Below are 25978 nucleotides of genomic sequence, written 5' to 3'. Positions count from 1 at the left end.
TGAATTTAACAATTACTTTGTATACCTATAATTATAGTACATCACAACCAAATATATTTAATTCTGCACATTGACCGCAGCTCATTACTACTTACTTGACCACAGCACTTTTCCATTTTCTGTCCGTTTGGGACCAAGGCTATTTTTACATTTTTGCGGTGTTTGTGTTTAGCTGTAATTTTCCTCTTACTCCTTTACTGTACCCACACATATTATATACCGTTTTTCTCGCTATTGAATGGACTTTCTAAAGATACCATTATTTTCATCATATCTTATAATTTACTATAAAAAAAAAATATAAAATATGAGGAAAAAAAGGAAAAACACACTTTTTCTAACTTTGACCCCCAAAATCTGTTACACATCTACAACCACCAAAAAACAACCATGCTAAATAGTTTCAAAATTTTGTCCTGAGTTTAGAAATACCCAATGTTTACATGTTTTTTGCTTTTTTTGTAAGTTATAGGGCAATAAGTACAAATAGCACTTTGCTATTTCCAAACCACTTTTTTTCAAAATTAGCGCTTGTTACATTGGGACACTGATATCTTTCAGGAATCCCTGAATATCCCTTGACATGTATATATTTTTTTTTAGAAGGCATCCCAAAGTATTGATCTACACCCATTTTGTTATATTTCATGCCACCATTTCACAAACATTGTTCACAAACTTTAGGTTTCTCACTGAAATTATTTACAAACAACTTGTGCAATTATGGCACAAATGGTTGTAAATGCTCCTCTGGGATCCCCTTTGTTTAGAAATAGCAGACTTGTATGGCTTTGGCATTGCTTTTTGGTAATTAGAAGGCTGCTAAATGCCACTGTGCATCACACGTGTGTTATGCCAGCAGTGAAGGGGTTATTAAGGGAGCATGTAGGGAGCTTCTAGGGTTAATTTTAGCTTTAGTGTAGTTTAGTAGACAACCCCAAGTATTGATCTAGGCCAGTCTTGGTATATTTCGTGCCACCATTTCAACGCCAAATACGATCAAATTTAAAAAATCGGTAAATTTTTCACAATTTTAGGTTTCTCACTGAAATTATTTACAAACAGCTTGTGCAATTATGGCACAAATGGTTGTAAATGCTTCTCTGGGATCCCCTTTGTTCAGAAATAGCAGACATATATGGCTTTGGCGTTGCTTTTTGGTAATTAGAAGGCCGCTAAATGCAGCTGCGCATCACACGTGTTTTATAACTAGCAGTGAAGGGGTTAATTAGGCAGCTTGCAGGGTTAATTTTAGCTTTAGTGTAGAGATCAGCCTCCCACCTCACACATCACACCCCCTGATCCCTCCCAAACAGCTCTCTTCCCTCCCCCACCCCACAATTGTCCCCACCATGCTAAGTACTGGCAGAAAGTCTGCCAGTACTAAAATAAAAGCTTTTTTTTAATATAGCATATTTACATATGCTGCTGTGTAGGATCCCCCTTAGCCCCCAAACACCCCGACCCCCCCCCCCAAACAGCTCTTTAACCCTCTTCTAATTCATTAAAGGGATATGAAATCAAATGTATTGTTTTTTAATGATTTCAGATAGAGTATGCCATTTTAAGCAACTTTCTAATTTACTCCAATTATCATTTTTTCTTCGTTCTCTTGGTATCTTTATTTGAAAAGTGGTAATGTAAGCATAGGAGCAAGCCCATTTATGGTTCAACACCTGGGTAGCGCTTGCTGATTGGTGGCTAAATGTGGCCACCAATTAGTTAGCACTACCCAGGTTGCTGAACCAAAAATGGGCAGACTCCTTAGCTTACACTCCTGCTTTTTCAATTAAAGACAACAAGAGAATGAAGAAAATTGATAATTGGAGTAAATTAGAAAGTTGCTTAAAATTGCATGCTCTATCTGAATCATTAAAGAAAAAAAAATGTGTTTCATATCCCTTTAAGTATCTAATATTTTGTTAACGGTGAATAAGTGTCCTCTCATTCCTTTGTTGTTTTTTTAAATAAAAAAAAACAATAGTAAATTAAGACTTTTAAACCAAGGATTTTAAGAGTGAAGCTGATGGATTTAATTAAAGTACTATCTTCAAAATATGGTTGCATAAGGCTAGTTACCTTGAGAGGATTTCATCATTTGCTAGAACAAAAATATAAATTCATCATTCGCTAGAACAAAAATATAAATTCATTCTGTTTATAAACAATATGTGGACGTGTACAATTAATAATTGCAAAATAACCTGATAAAATTTTGATTGTGAATATTCCTTTTATTCTTCCTTCATTTGCCAATAAATATTTTAGAAGAGGCATTTTAGAAGATAATGGTTAATTGTGTCATTCTGTTAAGCCTTTACTGCCTGCAAAGCTATCAGTCTTGTGGCAGAATACAACCCCCCACCTACACTTCAGATTAATAGCATGAACGAAGACTCACTCAATTACAATGATGCCTCTAACCCAAGAGTAATCTGCATCTGCTGCAGCCAGATGGTTGTGTCTGTGCATCTAGACAACACACAGATGTGTGCACGAGTGTTCTACAACCTGATAATGCATGCCTAAAGTAACTGCAGTATGGTCACAAGTTCATTAAGGCTGAATGCTCAAATGTATTTCAAATAATTTACTGTTATAGGTTTGCGTATGTGTTAAAAGGAGTTTAGCAGCAAGTTTTAGAAAACATTTAATTAAGAAACTTTGCTTTTTAACATTCGTATTATGTTTCGTATATAACATTTTATTTAAGTGTTAATGACATAAAAGTTATGTTTAAAATGTCTAAAATGTACCTTTTCATGCTCGTAATGAAATCCCAATTCTTAGCTCATACTTAGCGAGCCAATAGCATCTCTCTGACATAAATTTCAAATTCATTAACCCAAAGATGTGCTCCCGAATTCATGCTCAGTTGCAAAATCGGTGTCACGCTTGCGCATATATTAACTTGAAGCATAACGCTGCAGATTTATCCAGATATAGTTTACTCACACTGAGTTTCATCCAGAAGTTGTATGCGCTTCTGTGCATGTATTAAATGCTGCACACTATGAGAGTAGGAAGGGTGCATTGGATTTCATGCTATTGGAAGTATTTGTGTATGTTTGAAACTCCGGAGCCCGCTACAGATGACCTACCTAGGCAGAGTGAGTTTATAGGTCTTTAATAATAATATAAACTGTTGGTTGGGGAAAGTGTTGTATTTCAAATTAAAATTAATAGAGAACGGAACAAAATCATTAAAATAAGGTATTTAGAGAATTGTTGTTTTTCAATTTTATGTGCTAAACATTTATTAAGAATATTTTTTGTGGGTTTTATGTCCCTTTAAGTAATTTTGAGAACGAAACAAGTTACATTAGTTATGTATGTAAAATATATTCATCTGTGCACACAATTAAGTTAAAAGCAAAATTAAGTTGCAGAATTTGATCAAATGTTGATAGGCCCAGATGCCACATCAAGGGCTCATCTTATCAGGGTCCCTAAACTACAACCACATGTAATAGCTTCCAATCCTACAAACTGAAAAGCAAAAAAGGATGACACAATAGGTATTCTATGTGTTTTTGTTGTTAATGTGACCCTTTTCCTATTGGATTTAGTTATTTTTTTGGGCCTTGAGGTCCTTTGTCTAGGCTAATACCATTCTGCAAGTAGTGGCGTGTTTAAAGTCCGTATTGCATGTGCTATAACATAGAAGTTAACAATTTGGGCTAGTTAGGAAACTATGTACAAAGAATGATCATAATAAGCACGTACAAATCAAGAGTCATAGACTTATCTGTGCAGGCTTCTGCCGTCCACGGTGTGTTGTTTTCAGTGTCCGATCATGAGTCCTTGGGCCCAACAGGGCTCCATTCGTTCAGATAAGTGAAACAGACTGCTCTCCTCTTGTTAGCCTATCAGCCAGGCAGATTCACATTTATAAGAGGAGCAGCTCCAGATGGGTCTGCCCCTTCACCAGACGCTGCCGGTGGGGGTCTATTCCCATACCTAAAGCTTGATTGAAGGCGGGCAGGTCCAGGATGTTTCTAAGAACTGCTGTGGAGTTGTATTTATTAGCGATGATACTAGTTGAGAACCCCCATCTGTAAGGAATTTGTTTCTCTTTGAGGACCGAGGTGATGTATCTCAGGTCTCTCCTTTTCTGGGGGGTTGCCGGGCAGAGGTTAGTGAACACCTGGATGTCAGCACCTTCAAATACAAGAGGGTGTTTTGATCTGGCGTGCTTGAGGATTTCTTCTTTATCCTTGAAAGATAGCAACTTGATGATCACATCCCTGGGTCGTGTTCTGTTGGGTGGCTTGGGGCGCAGTGCTCTGTGTGCCCATTCTATTTGTACATCTGTAGCTACCGGGGAGTTCTTTATGTATCTGAATAGGTCTTGAATATATTTATGCAGGGCAGGGGGGTTCATAGATTCAGGAATTTCCCGCAACCGCAGGTTATTCCTCCTCCTGTTTTCTAGATCTTCAATGTGTTCAGTGAGGTTCTGTACCACTACCTCCTGCAATTGTAAGAAGCTTGCTTGGTGTTGCCGATCTGAGCACATATCTTCTTGTATTTCTTTTACAAGATATGACGAGTCCACGGATTTCATCCTTACTTATGGGATTACGCATCCTGGTCAGCAGGAGGAGGCAAAGAGCACCACAGCAGAGCTGTATATATAGCTCCTCCCTTCCCTCCAACTCCAGTCATTTTCTTTGCCTGTGTTAGTGATAGGAAGAGGTAAAGTGAGGTGTTAGTTTAAATTCTTCAATCAAGAGGTTTTTTATTTTTAAAATGGTACCAGCGAGTACTATTTTTCTCAGGGAGAAATCGTCAGTCCATAACTTCCCAAGAGGAGTGGAGACATATTATTTTCTGCCCTGATGTTGATTATCTTAGCAAACATTATCTAAGATCCTGCTTGTTCCCACAGATCGGTTGAAGGTAATGAAAAGAACATCTTCAGTGTGTGGAACCGTGTCATGCTGCGCTCAGCATTGAGGTATGTTCAGTCATTTGCTTCTGGGGAAACTAGATATATCAGAACAGACTGACATTTTTTCCCTTTCCCGGGGAGGGGTATTCAGTATGCACAGTGTAAAATGAAATGGTGTACCTGGAATTGCCCTTTCTTTTTGTTTTGGGTGCTATCAACTGTGTTTTTTGTGCAGTTAACTTATGCTTCAGTATACTGTGTTGTGGGCTGACGCTGGGAGATGCGGATTGTTCCCCAAGGACTAACGTTATCTGTAGAAACTTATAACTGGTCAGGGGAGTGTGTGTTTTAAGAGGGGCACATTGGCGGTTCTCTTTATTTGGTTTATGGGAGTTAAACCGATATTTTTTCTTCCCATGCGGTGTCTCTGTTAGACTTGAGTTACGCCCACGATGGGCGGGGTCTGGTTTTGCGCGCTCAGCCACGCAGTAGTCATCCGGATCCTCGATCGGCAGCAGGTCTCTGGGCTCCGGTGTGGCCTAAGTCAGTTTGTGTATACAAGTTCACAAATAGACTTGGGAGCGCCGCTCACGGAAGATTCAGTGTTTTTCTGGGGGCAGGTAGGCGCCGCAGCAGAGCTGTGGCGAGGTGCAAGTGTCAAGAGTTTTGTTAAACTTTATGCATAGTTGAACTGGACAAACAGAGCAATATTTGCTAAGTCTTGTATGGTGCTCCCTATTGTTGCAAAAAATAATTGTTGTGGAATTGATCCAGGAGGGTCAATATATGACTATCGTGGACTTAAAGGATGCATATCTTCATATTCCTATCCACAAAGATCATCACCAGTTTCTAAGGTTTGCCTTCCTGGACAAACATTTTCAGTTCGTGGCTCTTCCTTTCGGGTTGGCCACAGCACCCAGGATCTTCACAAAGGTTCTAGGATCTCTACTGGCGGTTCTCAGGCCGCGGGCATTGCAGTGGCGCCTTATCTGGACGATATTCTGATCCAGGCGTCTTCTTATCAACTCTCAACAGACGTGGTTCTGTTCGTTCTGAGGACTCACGGGTGGAAGGTGAATCTAGAAAAGAGTTCACTAATTCCACAGACAAGGGTCCCTTTCCTGGGAACTCTAATAGATTCTATATCTATGAAAATTTTCTTGACGGAAGTCACAAAGTTAAAGATTCTGAATACATGTCGAGCCCTTCAGTCCAATCCTCGGCCATCAGTGGCTCAGTGCATGGAGGTAATTGGATTGATGGTGGCGGCAATGGACATCATTCCGTTGGCTCGTTTTCATCTCAGACCGCTACAACTGAGCATGCTCAGGCAGTGGAATGGAGATTATGTAAATTTGTCTCCTCAGATAGATCTGGATCAGGAGACAAGAGACTCTTCTCTTTGGTGGTTGTCGCAAGATCATCTGTCCCAAGGGACGTGCTTCCGCAGACCCTCATGGGTGATAGTGACAACGGACGCCAGTCTACTAGGTTAGGGTGCAGTCTGGAATTCCCTGAAGGCTCAGGGTGTGTGGACTCGGCCGTGGTCTCAACTTCCTATCAATATTCTGGAATTGAGAGCAATATTCAATACGCTTCAGGCTTGGCCTCAGTTGCCTTCAGACAAATTCATCCGTTTTCAGTCGGTTAACTTCACGACTGTGGCTTACATCAATCATCAGGGAGGAACAAAGGAGTTCCTTAGCGATGACAGAAGTATCCAAGATAATTCGGTGGGCGGAAGCTCACGCTTGTTATCTGTCATCAATCTACATCCCAGGAGTGGACAACTGGGAAGCAGATTTTTTGAGCAGACAGACGTTTCATCCAGGGGAATGGGTACTCCATCCGGAGGTCTTTGCCACTCTGATTCTCAAATGGGGCAGACCGGAGCTGGATCTTATGGCATCTCGTCAGAACGCCAAGCTCCCAAGCTACGGATCCAGGTCCAGGGATCCTCAGGCCGAACTGATAGATGCCTTGGCAGTGCCTTGGTCGTTCAACCTAGCTTATGTGTTTCCACCGTTTGCTCTCCTTCCCCGGGTGATTGCTCGGATAAAACAGGAGAGGGCTTCGGTGATTCTCATCGCTCCTGCGTGGCCTCGCAGGACTTGGTATGCCGATCTAGTGGACATGTCCTCTCTGCCACCGTGGAAGCTTCCGTTGAGGCAGGACCATCTCATTCAGGCACCCTTCCATCATCCGAATCTAGTTTCTCTGCAGCTGACTGCTTGGAGATTGAACGCTTGATTTTATCTAAGCGTGGGTTTTCTGATTCGGTCATTGATACCTTGATTCAGGCACGTAAAATATGGCGTAAATATCTTTATTGGTGCGAATCCAAGGGCTACTCATGGAGTAGGGTTAGGATTCCCAGGATTTTATCTTTTCTCCAAGAAGGATTGGAGAAAGGGTTGTCAGCAAGCTCCTTAAAGGGACAGATTTCTGCTTTGTCTATTTTCCTACACAAACGTCTGGCAGATGTTCCAGACGTTCAATCTTTTTGTCAGGCTCTGACTAGAATCTAGCCTGTGTTTAGACCTTGGAGTTTGAATTTAGTTCTTCAAGGGGTTCCGTTTGAACCCATGCATTCCATAGATATTAAGTTATTATCTTGGAAAGTTTTATTTTTGGTTGCTATTTCTTCTGCTTGCAGAGTTTCTGAGCTTTCAGCTTTACAATGTGATTCTCCTTATCTTATTTTCCATTCCGATAAGGTGGTGTTACGTACCAAACCTGGTTTCCGTCCTAAGGTTGTTTCTAATAAGAATATTAATCAGGAAATTGTTGTGCCTTCCTTGTGTCCTAATCAGACAGAAGACAAACTATCTCTTCTACCCCGGAAGGCATATTGAAAACTTAGAGACTTACTCGTCTACCTCACCTAAAAGGTGTTTTGCATAATAGCTCTACCTTACATCCACTAAAGACCAAAATGGATGCTATTGTTTGATTCTCTTCTCCAGCAGTTTAGATCTCTCCAGTGTGAAGTGAATCAATCGAACCAGCAAACGATGGGAGAGCTTCCTGCCACGTGTAAGCCTACAGCTCTTCATGGAACACAGCTGTGTGTTCCCTTGCAAACAACTGAGATTGACCATATGGATAGGAAACAAGTATATAGCCCAGTACCAATGTTAACATGCCAGATGAAATATAACCCTGGATTTTCCTGCAATCCCTGATCTCTGGACACTCTAGACTGCAATAGTGCTGCACTGACCGTTATAGACACCGTCTCTTGCAAATCCAAATACAACACTGAATAAGGTTAAGATGCCGATCGTAGAAGATCTGATTCTACTCTGGCATAATACACTGCAGATACGTTTACCTTGGCAAGGATTAACCTCATGGACATTGTCCCTGGCTCCAGAGCGGTGTGGTATTGGATAAATGAGTTAAAGAGCGTTCAACATGGCATATCTGACATCAAAACAGAAACGAGTAATCCTGCACTTTTTGAATAAACAAGTGAATGTTTCAAAATAATTATGCTCTTTTACTTGCTTGATTTCAATTTCTGTAATCTGCTCATTGAAGATTACCCATTCTAATACAACTTACTTGTAATATTATCATTCTGATCATATTTGCTTTCGTTCTCACTTGTTGGCTGTCTCTATTTTGTAAGGTTTTATCCTAAATTGTGCAGCTTCACAAATTAGTATACTCTGGTTCTTTAATTTTAACTTGAATTTAGCGCAGTTATTGTGTGCTCTGTGTGAGATGGCATGTCGTTACTTCTTACAGGTTTGCATAATGTTTAATTAGCCATGCCTTAAAGGAACAGTCTACACCAGATTTATTATTGTTTAAAAAGATAGATAATCCCTTTATTCCCATTCCCCATAACCAACACAGTTATATTAATATACTTTTTACCTCTGTGATTACCTTGTATCTAAGCCTCTGCAGACTGCCCCCTTATCCAAGTGCTTTTGACAGACATGCAGTTTAGCCAATCAGTGCATACTCCTAAATAACTCCTCGGGTAGTGAGAACAATGTTATCTATATGACACACATGAACAAGTACTGTCTAACTGTAGAAAATCTTTCAAAATACTCGGAGCTAAGAGGCTGTTTTCAACGGTTTAGAAATCAATTTGAGCCTACCTAGGTTTAGCTTTTGAAAAATACCACCAAGGAACAAAGCAAATTTAATGATAAAAGTCAATTGGAAAGTTGTTTAAAATGTCATGCCCTATCTGAATTATGAAAGTTTAATTTTGGGTATACTGTCCCTTTAATTTATTCTATTTAGAATTTTCTTATGGTGTGCGCTCATGTGGCAGGTGAGGCTGCTAGTTTTGAAAGGCTTCATTTAATAGGCTTGGATCCGTTATAGAGTCTTCCAAAGTTATTTCTAGCCTTGCCACTAATTGGTAAGTTGTGCCTAATTTCTTTTTACAACCCTTTGGATACTAGAATTTATAAGCATTTGATAGCTTCTGTATAAATTGTACAAGACATCTCCACAAGAACTGTTTTTCTTTTCTCTTTTTTGTTGAGTTGTATTGTACTGGATGAAGAGTATTTATTTTATCAGATATAATTGGAAATAGAAAAATACGGGTTTCTGCCTTCCAACTCCTTACAAAATAAACAGATTGTTAATCTATGAGGACCTCTAGTGGTTACTGTAGTATTGCATCTCACTTTCTAGCAGCATAAGAATATGCTCATCCTGACATTTGTATAGAAACAGATGTGCTTCACCACTTTCTATGTATCTCTCTTCTTTTTCTTTCTTTGTTTCTGTTACAGAACTTCTTACAGTACTTCAGTGTAAGCAACATCTTTAGAAAGATTGTACATATTTAACAGTTCAGTGATTCCCCAGACAATGGGTCTAGTTATAAGTATGTTTTTGTTTTTTTATTCTAGTTTATATAAAATTAAAAAAATGAGGAAATTTTGATAGATTGAAAATAGATTATGCTCAATATTGCTATTGCTATTTTCTAGTTGAATAATGTATTTGAAGAAAACTTAACATGTTTTTTTGATTGGTATCAAACACTTTGTACAATAATTCTTATGTATGTATGACTAGTCTTCTGCACATAAATTATCTTCCATAGTGTTTTTGTGATCTTAGTACTTGCACTACACAAACTTTGCAACTCTTTTTTTGTAATTTCTTATGTATTCCTTTATTGTATTAGGTTTCCTCAATAGAAAAATGTAAAAAATTATAACATTTAATATTTACTAATGTTAGCTTATCATTGGCTTAAATTTTAGCTGGGTGGCCAGTAAGATGAGCTGGGTGGTGCACCCGCTAAATAGGCCCAGGGGATAACACTGGTATATGCAACTCCATATCTGTATGTATGTATGTTCAGTCCCCTAGGTGGTATCATATCCAACTCAAATTCCCACTTGGCCTCCGGTAGATGGCAGACACTATGGACATAGTGTAGTAAATAGAGTGCCACATGTTGTTTTGTTTGGGACAAACCTATATCTCAATGCTTCTTACTTACTCACACACTGTCTCACATTTTAAAATGTATTATTTGATATACTTATAGAGTGGCTTATAAAAAGGCTCTAAGCTAGTAAACAATTACAAGTTAAACCAGTGATTTGCAACCTTTTTTTGTCGTGGCACACTTTTTTACATTAAACAATCCTGCGGCACACCACCATCCCAAAACTTTACAAAATCACACATTGTAGCCTAATACAGGATATATATACAGTATATATATACACATACACACACACACTGTACTGTGCTGTCATGCCATGCCTCCTACAAACTATACGTGACATATTGACATTCATTCACAAACAATCATAATAATTGTCTGTGAATGAATGTCATGGTTGTAAATGATACCTGATGAGCCTGTCACATACCTCCCAATATTTCAAAATCTGAAAGAGGTTGTCAGTCTGCCGCAGCACACCTGAGGATCATCTCTCACAGCACACTAGTGTGCCATGGCACACTGGTTGAAAAACACTGAGTTAAACAACACATACAACACAGTACGTGTCTTTTTTTTCAAATAAAATCAGCAATACCATGTAGGCTATGTTCTACTTTAAAAGACGTTTGGCATTGTGGGGGTATTACTAACTGGTAAGGAACTTTCTACTTGTAAAATTTGCCTAGTCTTTTTTTCTAATAATTCTATATTTTCACAACCAGTTTCTCATTATCCCTTTGTCTTAAAATCCATATTTTTTACTGAGGTTTAAGCTACAAATACATGAACATTGAGAAGTATTAACAAACATCTTGTCCATCTAATAAACACAAAAATCTCACGCAGATCTCAAAACGAGCAGACAATTGTATGAAAGGTATCAAAAATATTCTAAAAGATACCATTTGAAAACTCTTTTGTATAAGATTCCTAGAGGCATGGTACATACATAGACTTACATCATCTCAATTAGCACAACTGCCTATGTGACAAACAGCCTCCCAAATTCTTATTGAGTCTTCTCTTGGACCTCATTTAATGCAGTACACTGTAACTGTGGGAGGGAATGGATCTATAGAAAACTTATGAATAGTCCCCAACAGCAATTATTAAATAAAAAGAGGAGAGTAACTGACGTCCCCCAAAGGAGCATAGTGGCTTCTCTTGGACCACCCACTTCAAAATGGTATTTTTAATCAGGGATAAAGCAAATAGGGCCCCCTTTGACCAAAAGATTTAGGCCTAGATTTAGAGTTTGGCGGTAGCCGTGAAAACCAGCGTTAGAGGCTCCTAACGCTGGTTTTAGGCTACCGCCGGTATTTGGAGTCACTGAAAAAAGGGTCTAACGCTCACTTTTCAGCCGCGACTTTTCCATACCGCAGATCCCCTTACGTCAATTGCGTATCCTATCTTTTCAATGGGATCTTCCTAACTCCGGTATTTAGAGTCGTTTCTGAAGTGAGCGTTAGAGCTCTAACGACAAAACTCCAGCCGCAGAAAAAAAGCAGGAGTTAAGAGCTTTCTGGGCTAACGCCGGTTCATAAAGCTCTTAACTACTGTACCCTAAAGTACACTAACACCCATAAACTACCTATGTACCCCTAAACCGAGGCCCCCCCACATCGCCGCAACTCAATTAAATTTTTTTAACCCCTAATCTGCCGACCGCCACCTACGTTATACTTATGTACCCCTAATCTGCTGCCCCTAACACCGCCGACCCCTATATTATATTTATTAACCCCTAATCTGCCCCCCCCTCAACGTCGCCGACACCTGCCTACACTTATTAACCCCTAATCTGCCGAGCGGACCTGAGGGCTACTATAATAAAGTTATTAACCCCTAATCCGCCTCACTAACCCTATCATAAATAGTATTAACCCCTAATCTGCCCTCCCTAACATCGCCGACGCCTAACTTCAATTATTAACCCCTAATCTGCCGACTGGAGCTCACCGCTACTATAATAAATGGATTAACCCCTAAAGCTAAGTCTAACCCTAACACTAACACCCCCCTAACTTAAATATAATTTACATCTAACGAAATTAATTAACTCTTATTAAATAAATTATTCCTATTTAAAGATAAATACTTACCTGTAAAATAAATCCTAATATAGCTACAATATAAATTATAATTACATTGTAGCTATTTTAGGATTAATATTTATTTTACAGGCAACTTTGTAATTATTTTAACCAGGTACAATAGATATTAAATAGTTAAGAACTATTTAATAGCTACCTAGTTAAAATAATAACAAAATTACCTGTAAAATAAATCCTAACCTAAGTTATAATTAAACCTAACACTACCCTATCAATAAATTAATTAAATAAAATACCTACAATTACCTACAATTAACCTAACACTACACTATCAATAAATAAATTAAATACAATTCCTACAAATAACTACAATTACATAAACTAACTAAAGTACAAAAAATAAAAAAGAACTAAGTTACAAAAAATAAAAAAATATTTACAAACATAAGAAAAATATTACAACAATTTTAAACTAATTACACCTACTCTAAGCCCCCTAATAAAATAACAAAGACTCCCAAAATAAAAAAAATGCCCTACCCTATTCTAAATTAATAGAGTTAAAAGCTCTTTTACCTTACCAGCCCTGAACAGGGCCCTTTGCGGGGCATGCCCCAAGAAAATCAGCTCTTTTGCCTGTAAAAAAAAACATACAATACCCCCCCCCCAACATTACAACCCACCACCCACATACCCCTAATCTAACCCAAACCCCCCTTAAATAAACCTAACACTAAGCCCCTGAAGATCTTCCTACCTTGTCTTCACCTCAACAGGTATCACCGATCCGTCCTGGCATCCGGTGCTGAAGAGGTCCAGAAGAGGCTCCAAAGTCTTCCTCCTATCCGGCAAGAAGAGGACATCCGGACCGGCAAACATCTTCATCCAAGCGGCATCTTCGATCTTCTTCCATCCGGTGCGGAGCGGGTCCATGTTGAAGCAGCCGACGCGGATCCATCCTCTTCTTTCTGCGTCTCCCGACGAATGACGGTTCCTTTAAGGGACGTCATCCAAGATGGCGTCCCTCGAATTCCGATTGGCTGATAGGATTCTATCAGCCAATCGGAATTAAGGTAGGAATATTCTGATTGGCTGATGGAATCAGCCAATCAGAATCAAGTTCAATCCGATTGGCTGATCCAATCAGCCAATCAGATTGAGCTCGCATTCTATTGGCTGTTCCGATCAGCCAATAGAATGCGAGCTCAATCTGATTGGCTGATTGGATCAGCCAATCGGATTGAACTTGATTCTGATTGGCTGATTCCATCAGCCAATCAGAATATTCCTACCTTAATTCCGATTGGCTGATAGAATCCTATCAGCCAATCGGAATTCGAGGGACGCCATCTTGGATGACGTCCCTTAAAGGAACAGTCATTCGTCGGGAGACGCAGAAAGAAGAGGATGGATCCGCGTCGGCTGCTTCAACATGGACCCGCTCCGCACCGGATGGAAGAAGATCGAAGATGCCGCTTGGATGAAGATGTTTGCCGGTCCGGATGTCCTCTTCTTGCCGGATAGGAGGAAGACTTTGGAGCCTCTTCTGGACCTCTTCAGCACCGGATGCCAGGACGGATCGGTGATACCTGTTGAGGTGAAGACAAGGTAGGAAGAGCTTCAGGGGCTTAGTGTTAGGTTTATTTAAGGGGGGTTTGGGTTAGATTAGGGGTATGTGGGTGGTGGGTTGTAATGTTGGGGGGAGGTATTGTATGTTTTTTTTACAGGCAAAAGAGCTGAACTTCTTGGGGCATGCCCCGCAAAGGGCCCTGTTCAGGGCTGGTAAGGTAAAAGAGCTTTGAACTTTAGTAATTTAGAATAGGGTAGGGCACTTTTTATTTTGGGGGTCTTTGTTATTTTATTAGGGGGCTTAGAGTAGGTGTAATTAGTTTAAAATTGTTGTAATATTTTTCTTATGTTTGTAAATATTTTTTTATTTTTTGTAACTTAGTTCTTTTTAATTTTTGTACTTTAGTTAGTTTATGTAATTGTAGTTATTTGTAGGAATTGTATTTAATTTATTTATTGATAGTGTAGTGTTAGGTTAATTGTAGGTAATTGTAGGTAGTTTATTTAATTAATTTATTGATAGGGTAGTGTTAGGTTTAATTATAACTTAGGTTAGGATTTATTTTACAGGTAATTTTGTTATTATTTTAACTAGGTAACTATTAAATAGTTCTTAACTATTTAATATCTATTGTACCTGGTTAAAATAATTACAAAGTTGCCTGTAAAATAAATATTAATCCTAAAATAGCTACAATGTAATTATAATTTATATTGTAGCTATATTAGGATTTATTTTACAGGTAAGTATTTATCTTTAAATAGGAATAATTTATTTAATAAGAGTTAATTAATTTCGTTAGATGTAAATTATATTTGTTAGGGGGGTGTTAGTGTTAGGGTTAGACTTAGCTTTAGGGGTTAATCCATTTATTATAGTAGCGGTGAGCTCCAGTCGGCAGATTAGGGATTAATAATTGAAGTTAGGTGTCGACGATGTTAGGGAGGGCAGATTAGGGGTTAATACTATTTATGATAGGGTTAGTGAGGCGGATTAGGGGTTAATAACTTTATTATAGTAGCGCTCAGGTCCGCTCGGCAGATTAGGGGTTAATAAGTGTAGGCAGGTGTCGGCGACGTTGAGGGGGGCAGATTAGGGGTTAATAAATATAATATAGGGGTCGACGGTGTTAGGGGCAGCAGATTAGGGGTACATAAGGATAACGTAGGTGGCGGCGCTTTGCGGTCGGCAGATTAGGGGTTAATTATTGTAAGTAGCTGGCGGCGACGTTGTGGGGGGCAGGTTAGGGGTTAATAAATATAATATAGGGGTCGGCGGTGTTAGGGGCAGCAGATTAGGGGTACATAGGGATAATGTAAGTTGCGGCGGTTTACGGAGCGGAAGATTAGGGGTTAATAATAATATGCAGGGGTCAGCGATAGCGGGAGCGGCAGATTAGGGGTTAATAAGTGTAAGGTTAGGGGTGTTTAGACTCGGGGTACATGTTAGAGTGTTAGGTGCAGACTTAGAAATTGTTTCCCCATAGCAAACAATGGGGCTGCGTTAGGAGCTGAACGCGGCTTTTTTGCAGGTGTTAGGTTTTTTTTCAGCTCAAACAGCCCCATTGTTTCCTATGGGAGAATCGTGCACGAGCACGTTTTTGAGGCTGGCCGCGTCCGTAAGCAACTCTGGTATCGAGAGTTGCATTTGCGGTAAAAATGCTCTACGCTCCTTTTTTGGAGCCTAACGCAGCATTTTTTGGACTCTCGATACCAGAGTTAAATTTATGATGCGGCCAGAAAAAAGCCTGCGTAGCGTTAACAACCCATCTACCGCCAAACTCAAAATCTAGGCCTTAGTAAATAGTTCTAAAAGCATAATTGTACTGTTATCTTATAGAATATGTTAAGTAGTAACAAGATATGATCAGCTTAAATAACCTATTTGTGGAGCTAATTATAACACAAGGAGAGGTTTTAACAAATATAGCAAATACAGTAAACTTAAATTCTACTGACAAGCTAGTCAAATTAGTTTCTAAGAACACTCATGGGAGAAAATGTTACTAACCTCTTCCAAAAATAGGCTCTCATGCCCACTGTATGGTTCATATGAGCTATGAAGGAGTTCCTCTCCTAGTAGTTCAAGTGATCATCATTATTATTATGGTGATCACCTGTATGCTAGGGGCATATGAACTTTTTTCAAAAGGAGGAGTTCCTTATCAACCCCTTCCATGTGGCTAGTTTTTCAGGTAATTACCATTTGTACTGCAACCACCTGAAATCATACTTAGTAACTGTGGACAGTAACGTTCTCATTTTTCTCTGTAAAAATTTCATATTTCCTTTGTTAATAGTGAGACAATATTTATGTGAAACATGAAAAACAATTTCATTTTCACTCTACTGTTGCCTTGATCTGCTATGTTTAGCATATTTGAGGTATAAAAAGTATCTGCTTCTGTACATAGGGCAAACTATTTTTTTTGAAGTTGAAAGTGACAAATTCTATTGCCTCCTGCAATTTCTACTGCCCACCAGATACACACTCTTACTGTTTTTTGATTGGCTGGGATTGTCCCAGCTACCAGTTTGCATTATTGAAGTCATGCACAGGAATGAGTATTCAGAGTGCAGTATCGGTGATTTTGCTCCTTTCAAACAAAGAAAAAAAACTGTATAGGTAATTATTTTAGTTCTGTGCTTCACTTACAGCAAGCATTTAGTTACAGCATATGTTTCTTATATCCATTTTAGGGAAGTCTTGAATTTAGATCAAGGGGAGTAATATACAGTTTGTACCTCTCATTTCATTTTTCTTTTGTGATAGTGGGTGGATCAAACCAATGCTCATACACACAACAGGAGAGCTCCCCTACAGGATACAGAGGAATGCACAGAGCGGAATCGACTGAGGATACAGGACCGGGAGCTTCAGGAGATCAGTGACCAAGGAATGTGTCTGAGCATGCACCAACCCTGGGCTTCCCTTTTAGTTGCTGGTATCAAACGGTGAGGAGAGACCACAATTGAATCTATATACCATCATGGTATTGGTGCACCTCTGTGTTTTATAAAACAGATCTGTTCCCACATTAAAATACCCAATAAGCACATAAGGCTGATGCAAATGCAGAGAACATTTTGTAAAACACATTTTGTACCCTTTTAATAAGCCTCTTAAAGCTTCTGCCACTAGCCACCCTCAGTGCAAGTTTTTTTTTTTTCTGACAAGTGGGCAGTACAGACTGCGCACTGTAGGTAAATCTATAGCAGCACACTTGTATTATTTTTATGGCCCCTGGGCATGACAGCACTATGGATTAATAGCACTGCTGCTATAGATTTACAGGGGCTGATTTTCACCATGCATACGTGGCTTATGGTGACCACACGCCTTTGCATCTTGTCAACGGCTCACTAGGGGCCAATGAGCTAAAGCTCTCTGCTCAGGATGATCTAAGAAGTCTTGTCAGTTTGGTGAGGTCAAAGTTTTATGTTGAAAGATATTTGTCACTATGTAGGCTTCTGTATGTGAAGGAAATACACCTACATTACAACACAAAGTCTAAAAAAAATCACTAATTACTCTCCGTGGAGGAGAGTTTTTGATCATCAGGCCCTATATGTGTTCTGGTAGTTCCCAGTTCTGTGCTGCTTCTCTGGAGCAGATATATTAACTATATGTTTAACAGTTTTGCATGGTTTAAACACATAGTTGTATGCAAGCAATAGTGCAATAATAAAATACACATTTCTTTCATATAGGTGGCAAGAGTCCATGAGCTAGTGACGTTTGGGATATACATTCCTACCAGGAGGGGGCAAAGTTTCCCAAACTTTAAATGCCTATAAATACACCTCCAACCTCACTCATACCTCAGTTTTAAAAACGTTGCCTCCTTAGGAGGTGGGGAAGCATGATGTGCTTGATTTCTTCAGTGAAATGCGCTTCTAAGCATAGTGAAGCCCAGTTCCTGTCTAAGTTCAGTGTTTGAGGGATGTGAAGGGAGTATTGCCTGATGATACCATGTTTTCACCTATTTGAAATCTATTCATAAGGCTCTCTGTAAATCGGCCGCAGTGATTCATCTGCTGCCTCCCTTTATAGATCGACAATATACTTTTGTACCATTACCTCTGCTGATATGTTTCAGTACTGGTTTGGCTGTCTGCTATATGTGGATGGGTGTCTTACACGATAAGTATATACTTTTATTATATAAGACACTATCAGCTATGGATTAGGCACTTTTTAACTAAAGTTGTTATATATTGTTTGTATACATGCCTTGAGTCAGTAATTCAGTGCTCTTTTCTAGCGACTTTATTTGTGGCTAAATATTTGTCAAGGTTGGTAGAGTCTGTGAAACATACAGGGTTTTTTTTTTGAGTTAATAATTTTATTTATAAATTGGGATGCTAAGTATTATGTTAGTCTCATGGAATGTTGATAATCACCTTTTATGCAGCTATAATAGAAGTATCCATTAGGCTTTATTTAGGTACATTTAGTTTTTTTGTATATACAATAAAAATTCTCACCTGCTTTTTAGAGTGATAGGTGTATTAGAAATCCACTACAGCTTTGCATGTTGCGCATGTGATGATGCTGTTTATGTCATAGGGTGACATGTCATCATTTTGTGCCATTTTTTTTTTTTGGCGCCAAAAATTGCTGCTATAAGCTCCGCCCCCAGCTCATTCAGTGTTCTCTGAAAACATTTAGAGAGCTTTCATGCAGCATTTTATGAATCTTTTTTTTTTTAAAAAAAAATCGCTCTGTTTCCCATTCTCTCAAGATTGTTATATATATCATATATAGGAGCATAGATATAAATTTGCAGAATTAATTTATTTTTTTCAAATTTAGTTTTTTTGCAATTATGTCTCAAACTGAACCTGCCTCTGATGTTACCATAGGATTTGAGTTGCCTGAACACGTATTTACCAAAGCTAAGTATGTTTGTTGTAATAAAGCGGACCTGAATTATTTAGCTCAATTATGTGGCTCTTGTTTTGACAAATTGTTAAATATATCCGAGTACAAATACACCCACTGTTATTCCATTTCAGTCTAATGTACATAGCATTGCTGCAGAAATGTAAGATTTTATTGCTGCAGCTATAGCTATGACTGCTATTTTGCCTTAAAATAAATGTGAAAAGGTTTTTGCAACATTTTCCTAAACTTAGTGAATTGTCCTGACCTTCAGCATACTGATTGATGTATCCTCTACTGATGGGGTCTCCTCTGATTCAGTGGATGCCACGTCAGAGACTGATATAGACAAATCTTCTTTTCTCCAACATTGGTGTGTCCGGTCCACGGCGTCATCCATTACTTGTGGGAATATTCTCTTCCCCAACAGGAAATGGCAAAGAGCGCAGCAAAAGCTGTCCATATAGCCCCTCCTCAGGCTCCCCCCCCCCAGTCATTCTCTTTGCCGCTCTGAACAAGTAGCATCTCCACGGAGATGGTGTAGAGTATGTGGTGTTTAATTGTAGTTTTTTATTCTGCTATCAAGAGTTTGTTATTTTAAAATAGTGCCGGTTTGTACTATTTACTCTAAAACAGAAAGGGATGAAGAGTTCTGTTTAAAAGAGGAGTATGATTTTAGCAGCAGTAACTAAAATCAATTGCTGTTCCCACGCAGGACTGTTGAGCCCAGAGAACTTCAGTTGGGGGGAACAGTTAGCAGACTTTTCTGATCAAGGTATGACTAGTCCATTTTCTAACAAGACTGTGTAATGCTAGAAGACTGTCATTTTCCCTCTTGGGGATCGGTAAGCCATTTTCTTAGACTCCTAACAGAATGAAGGCTTATTATAGGCTATACACTGGTTGACACTCTTATGGGCTAAATCGATTGCTTTATTTAAGTTTTTTATGAAATCTAGAGGTAATTTATAAAACTTTTATTGTGGGGGAACGTTTTTAGACGCCAGGCAGTTGTTTAGACACCTTTCCAGTCAGGAAGGGCCTTTCTCTATAGTAGGCAGAGCCTCATTTTCGCGCCATAATTGCGCAGTTTGTTTTGGATGCAGTGCATGCAGCTGCATGTGAGAGGGTCTGGTGATCATTGAAAATGTTCCTGGAAGGCTTAATTTGGTATCGTATAACTCCTAAGGACAGGTGAAGTCGCAGCAAACGCTGTGGCTGGGACTGTAGTGGGGTTAAAGATTATTTGATTAAACGGCTCCGGTTTCCTCATTTAAGGGGTTAAAAGCTTGAAAATTGGGGTGCAATACTTTTAAGACACTGTGGTGAAAATTTGGTAAAGATTGGATATTTCCTTCATAGTTTTTCACACATTCAGAAATAAAGTGTGCTCTGTTTAACATTTAAAGAGACAGTAACGGTTTTGTTTTAAAACGTTTTTTTTGCATTATTAGCCTTTTTAAGCCTGTCTAACATGTCTGTACCTTCAGATAGAACATGTTCTGTATGTATGGAGGCCAAGGTGGTCCCCCCTTCAAATGTATGTGATAATTGTGCCATAGCGTCCAGACAAAGTAAGGACAGTACTGTCACATTTAATAAGGTGGCCCAAGATGATTCCTCAAATGAAGGTAGTGGGGATAGTTCATCATCCTCTCCTTCTGTGTCAACACCAGTTATGCCCGCGCAGGCGACCCCTAGTTCATCTAGCGCGCCAATGCTTGTTACTATGCAACAATTAACGGCAGTAATGGATAATTCCATAGCTAATATTTTATCCAAAATGCCAGCATTTCAGAGAAAGTGTGATTGCTCAGTTTTAAATACAGTGGAGCAAGAAGGCGCTGACGATAGTTTATCTGTCATACCCTCACACCAGTCAGAAGTGGCAGTGAGGGAGGGTTTGTCGGAGGGAGAACTTTCAAATTCAGGAAGAATCTCTCAACAGGCAGAACCTGATGTTGTGACATTTAAATTTAAGTTAGAGCATCTCTGCGCATTACTTAAGGAGCTGCTATCTACTCTGGATGATTGTGACTCTTTGGTCATTCCAGAAAAATTGTGCAAGATGGACAAATTCTTAGAGGTCCCGGTGCACCCTGATGCTTTCCCGATCCCTAAAAGGGTGGCGGACATAGTGAATAAGGTGTGGGAGAGACCAGGCATACCCTTTGTCCCACCTCCTATATTTAAGAAATTGTTCCCCATGGTCGACCCAAGGAAGGACACATGGCAAACAGTCCCTAAGGTTGAGGGGGCAGTTTCTACCCTAGCTAAGCGCACAACTATTCCCATTGAGGACAATTGTGCTTTCAAAGATCCTATGGATAAAAAATTGGAGGGTTTGCTTAAAAAGATTTTTGTTAAGCAAGGTTACCTCCTCCAACCAATTTCGTGCATTATTCCTGTCACTACGGCAGCGTGTTTCTGGTTCGATGAACTAGAAAAGTCGCTTAATATGGAGACTCCATATGAGGAAGTCATGGACAGAATTCACGCACTTAAGTTAGCTAATTCCTTTATTTTAGATGCCGCTTTGCAATTAGCGAGATTAGCGGCGAAAAATTCAGGGTTTGCTAAAGTCTTGGTCGGCGGATGTATCTTCCAAGACAAAATTGCTTAATATCCCTTTCAAAGGTAAGACCCTTTTTGGGCCAGAATTGAAAGAAATTATTTCAGACATCACTGGGGGAAAGGGCCATGCCCTCCCACAGGATAGGCCTTTCAAGGCTAAGAATAAGTCCAATTTTCGTTCCTTTCGCAATTTCAGGAACAGACCGGCTTCTAACTCTGCAGCCTCTAGACAAGAGGGTAACGCTTCCCAGACTAAACCAGCTTGGAAACCAATGCAAGGCTGGAACAAGGGTAAACAGGCCAAGAAGCCTGCTGCTGCTACCAAGACAGCATGAAGGGGTAGCCCCCGATCCAGGACCGGATCTAGTAGGGGGCAGACTCTCTCTCTTTGCTCAGGCTTGGGCAAGAGATGTTCAGGATCCCTGGGCACTAGAAATAGTCTCTCAGGGTTATCTTCTAGAATTCAAGGAACTACCCCCAAGGGGAAGGTTCCACATGTCTCACTTATCTTCAAACCAAATAAAGAGACAGGCATTCTTAAATTGTGTAGAAGACCTGTTAAAGATGGGAGTGATACACTCAGTTCCAGCTGTGGAACAAGGTCAGGGGTTTTACTCAAACCTGTTTGTAGTTCCCAAAAAAGAGGGAACTTTCAGACCAATTCTGGATTTAAAAATTCTAAACAAATTTCTCAGAGTTCCATCGTTCAAAATGGAAACCATTCAAACAATTTTTTTTATTTTTTTTTTTTTTTATTATTTATTATTGAGACAATTATCAATAAGAAAACATGTGTAGCGTTTGTACATTAAAAAATGAAAATGAAAAGACAGGTGACATCCTATCCAGTCAAACAGAAGGTCCCAGCAATTATTTAGATATTAACTCACTCTCTCATCTTCTAGGAGAGTTATCACAAGTAATGTCCATTTCTTCATTGGTCATTGACCCCATATGAATCAGATAAATGTCTCTTTTCAAGGTAATTTAACATCAAAACAATCAATCATGAACAGTACAAAAACAAAAACACATAACATTGGTTGCAGCATATCAGGGATCAGGTCGTAGGACGTGTTTTGCATATCTAATAACATAAGGACGCCTAATCTATTGGGAGTACCAAGTAAACCATACATAATACATTTCACGTACCCGCTACCTTCTGTGTGTAGGACTCCCACAGGAACAGCATATCATGGAAAAGGTTTAATTTTCCTGTCCTAAAATAATAAAAACGTTCCATCAATAAACAATGATCTACCAGCGTATTCCATTCCTGCTCTGAGGGAATAATGGGCGTTTTCCACTTTCTTGGAATCAGCTGTTTTGCTGAGTTAAGTAAAATTTGGAAGAGGTGTTTCCTTACCTTACATGTTATCAGAGGTTTTTCATTAAGTAGTGTTATGTCTGTGTTAAGAGACAGTTGTAGGCCTAAAATGGAGTTGATATTGTGTTCTATCTTTTCCCAGAAGGGTACTAGCCTGCTGCACTGCCACCAGATGTGTGAGAAAGTCCCTTTCTGCCCACAACCCCTCCAGCATTTGTCATTAGCCTTACTAAACATGTATTGAATTCTTGTGGGGGTTAGATACCAACGCATCATGATCTTGATGTTCGTTTCTAGAGCTTTGTAAGAGTGGGCTGATTTTGCCAACACTTTAAATCTTGTCTTCCATGTTTTACTTGATGTTTGGGACCCCAGTTCCCTATCCCAGCCTGCAACATAACCAGGTAGTGCAGGATTTTTGCAGCTCAAGAGCAATTTATATATAATGGATATGAGTCTCTTGGGAACTGTGTCACTAACGCAGATTTTTTCGAACGTGGTGAGCTCACGTGTCAAGCTGTTGCTATGTTTATGTCTGTGTATGAAGTGGTACATTTGATGATATCTTATCCATGGTTTCAGAAAACCATCTCCTAAGTGTTCTATCTGAGCCTTGGGCAGGGGTTTCCCATTATGGGTTAAAAGATATATGGGAAGTGCTCTAGAAAATTCGGTTGTAGTTACTTTTCGGGCTTCTCCACCCACAGAAAATTCCTGAAGGTTTAGAAGGGTGCATAAAGGAGAGTATTTGGTTGACAATGTGGGGATTTTTTTGCGCAAGTAGGTCCAGTCTAACCATGTCATGTTTATGATAGAAGATCGTGAAACTGTAGATTTATGTGCTACCTCTGGGTTCCAACATAGAACTCCCAAGTTATTTGTGTTTGTCAAGTCATTTGCCAGTAGTGTCCATTTCTTACAATTAACTGCACTAGAGGTCATTTCGACCACTTTTTGTAAGGATATTGCTTGCTTATAAGTTATCAAGTCTGGAACCCCCAACCCCCCTTCTATAGTTGGTGTGTATAAAGTTTGTTTGTTTATCCTGGGGGGTCTACGTCTCCATATGTAGTCATTGATAATGGCTTGTAGAGTATGAATATCGTGTAATGCCCCTTTCAGAGGCAAGGTTTGTAACAAGTACAGTGCTTTTGGTAGGAGTGTCATTTTTACCGCTTGTATTCTCCCCAGCCAGGATAGATGTTTAGGTAGCCAATTTGAGGTGAGCTGTTTGAATTCTCCTATCAATTTGCCATAATTTAGTTTTCGTAGTGTGGAAGGGTCTGGGGAGATGTGGAGGCCTAAATATTTTAAGGATTCTTTTTGCAGTCTAAATGGACAAATTTGTAAGATTTCGGATATGGTCTTCTGGGATACATTCAGGGTGAGTAGTTCCGATTTCTTAAGGTTCACCAAAAAATTAGATACCTGCCCAAATCCGGATAGTTCCTCTAGTACCGCAGAGAGAGACAAGGTTGGGTTAGTAAGGGTCATTAGGATATCGTCCGCGAATATTGCCAATTTATATGCTTCCCTGTTTATCGATATTCCACTAATTTTGGGGTTTAGTCGTATTTTAATGGCCAGTGGTTCTAGGGATAATATAAACAGTAGGGGGGATAAAGGGCATCCTTGTCTAGAACCGTTCCGAATTTCAAACGGCTCGGAAAGGGAACCATTGACTTTGATCTGGGCTGTCGGTGATTGATAAAGGGCATCAACTTGTTTTATAAATTTGTCAGGGAGGCCAAAATGGTATAGTGTGGATTGTAGAAATGTCCAGTCTAAACGGTCAAAGGCTTTTTCGGCATCCGTAGATAAGTAAATGGCTGGGATATTATTAGTCTGTATGTGTTCTAAAAGGTCTAGTGCTTTAATAGTGTTGTCTTTTGCCTCTCTCTGCGGCACAAAACCTACTTGGTCCTGATTTATTATTATAGGTAGAATGCGATTCATCCTGGTTGCCAGAATCTTTGCATATAGCTTTAGGTCGACGTTCAATAAAGAAATCGGCCTGAAGTTTGCAGGAACATCCGGATTTTTCCCTGGCTTGGGTAATACTGAGATATGTGCCTGTAGCATTGAATTTGGAAAGTGAATTTGGTCTGGGATGAGATTGAACAGGCATGTCAGATATGGGGAGAGAAGATCAGAGAAAACCTTGTAATATAGACCCGAGAAACCATCAGGGCCCGGGGCCTTATTTATTTTTAGGTTCTTGATAGCTTCCTTAACCTCTAATTCCGAAATTGGAAGTGTAAGTGGTTCCAGCATGTCCTCCGGTACCATGGGCACCGGAATACCCTGCAGGAAGTCCTCACATGCCTTCTTATGAATTGTTTGATCCCTACCCGGGTATAGATTATATAGGTGATGATAGAATTGTTTAAATAAATCCGCTATACCAGCCGTGTCTTCAATATGTTTCCCTGTATCGTTGGTGAGGGAATGTACATAAGATTTAGCCTTTTGTTTTTTCAGTGCCTTAGCTAATAGTTTACCTGCCTTATTCCCTTCACTATAAAATCTTTGTTGGGAGTAGAGGTGTTGTTTTTGTGCCCTCATATGTAGGTGTTTGTTTAGCTTGGATCTATATTCGTTAAGTTGACTTAAAATACTCTCATTAGTCGGCTGTGTCTTGTGGAGGTAATCTAGTTCTAATACTCTTTGGGCTATAGAGTTATATTCTTGTCTGTCTTTTTTATTTTTTTGAGCTTTTAATTTTATTAATTCCCCCCTAATGTAACTTTTGTGGGCTTCCCATACCGTACCCAAATCTACTTCTTTATTATCATTTATAGCGAAATAGGAATCTAGGAGCTGAAATAATTTTTCTTTAGAGTCAGAGTCGAGAAGGATAGATTCGTCTAGTTTCCAATGAAAAGCTGTAGAGGGCGCTGATGGCCATTGCAGGTCACAGGTCGTCATAGAGTGATCCGACCAGGTAGTGTGTTTGATATCTGCACCAGCTACCCATGTGAGTGCCATGTGGTCTACTAGTATATAATCCAACCTGGAGTATGTTTTTTGTGGATGGGAGAAAAATGTGAAGTCCCTTATCCCCGGGTGTAAATATCTCCAAGAGTCATGTAATGTTAATAACTTGAGGTTTTGCCAGATAGATGCAAGTGCTGCCTGAGGGACCCTAGAAACAGAGGTGGAACAGTCTATTTGCGGATTAAGAGTAACATTAAGATCCCCAGCTATTATGAGAGGCCCCTTTATC

At 39.4% G+C, this 25978-nt stretch overlaps 1 protein-coding gene across 3 annotated transcripts in view; it reads left to right on the top strand.

Moving 5' to 3' along the window:
- The window catches only part of TRIP4 (thyroid hormone receptor interactor 4), a 238059-nt gene that overhangs the window by 80072 nt on the left and 132009 nt on the right, over positions 1–25978 (top strand). For all 3 annotated transcript variants that reach the window (XM_053717377.1, XM_053717376.1, XM_053717375.1), the window contains exon 9: positions 16737–16918. In XM_053717377.1, the coding sequence (XP_053573352.1) occupies positions 16737–16918 (182 nt within the window). The remainder of the gene's footprint in view (positions 1–16736; positions 16919–25978) is intronic.

Source organism: Bombina bombina, chromosome 6 (assembly GCF_027579735.1).
Source record: "Bombina bombina isolate aBomBom1 chromosome 6, aBomBom1.pri, whole genome shotgun sequence".
NCBI classification, from domain to species: domain Eukaryota; kingdom Metazoa; phylum Chordata; class Amphibia; order Anura; family Bombinatoridae; genus Bombina; species Bombina bombina.
This window is presented reverse-complemented; position numbering and strand designations above follow the sequence as displayed.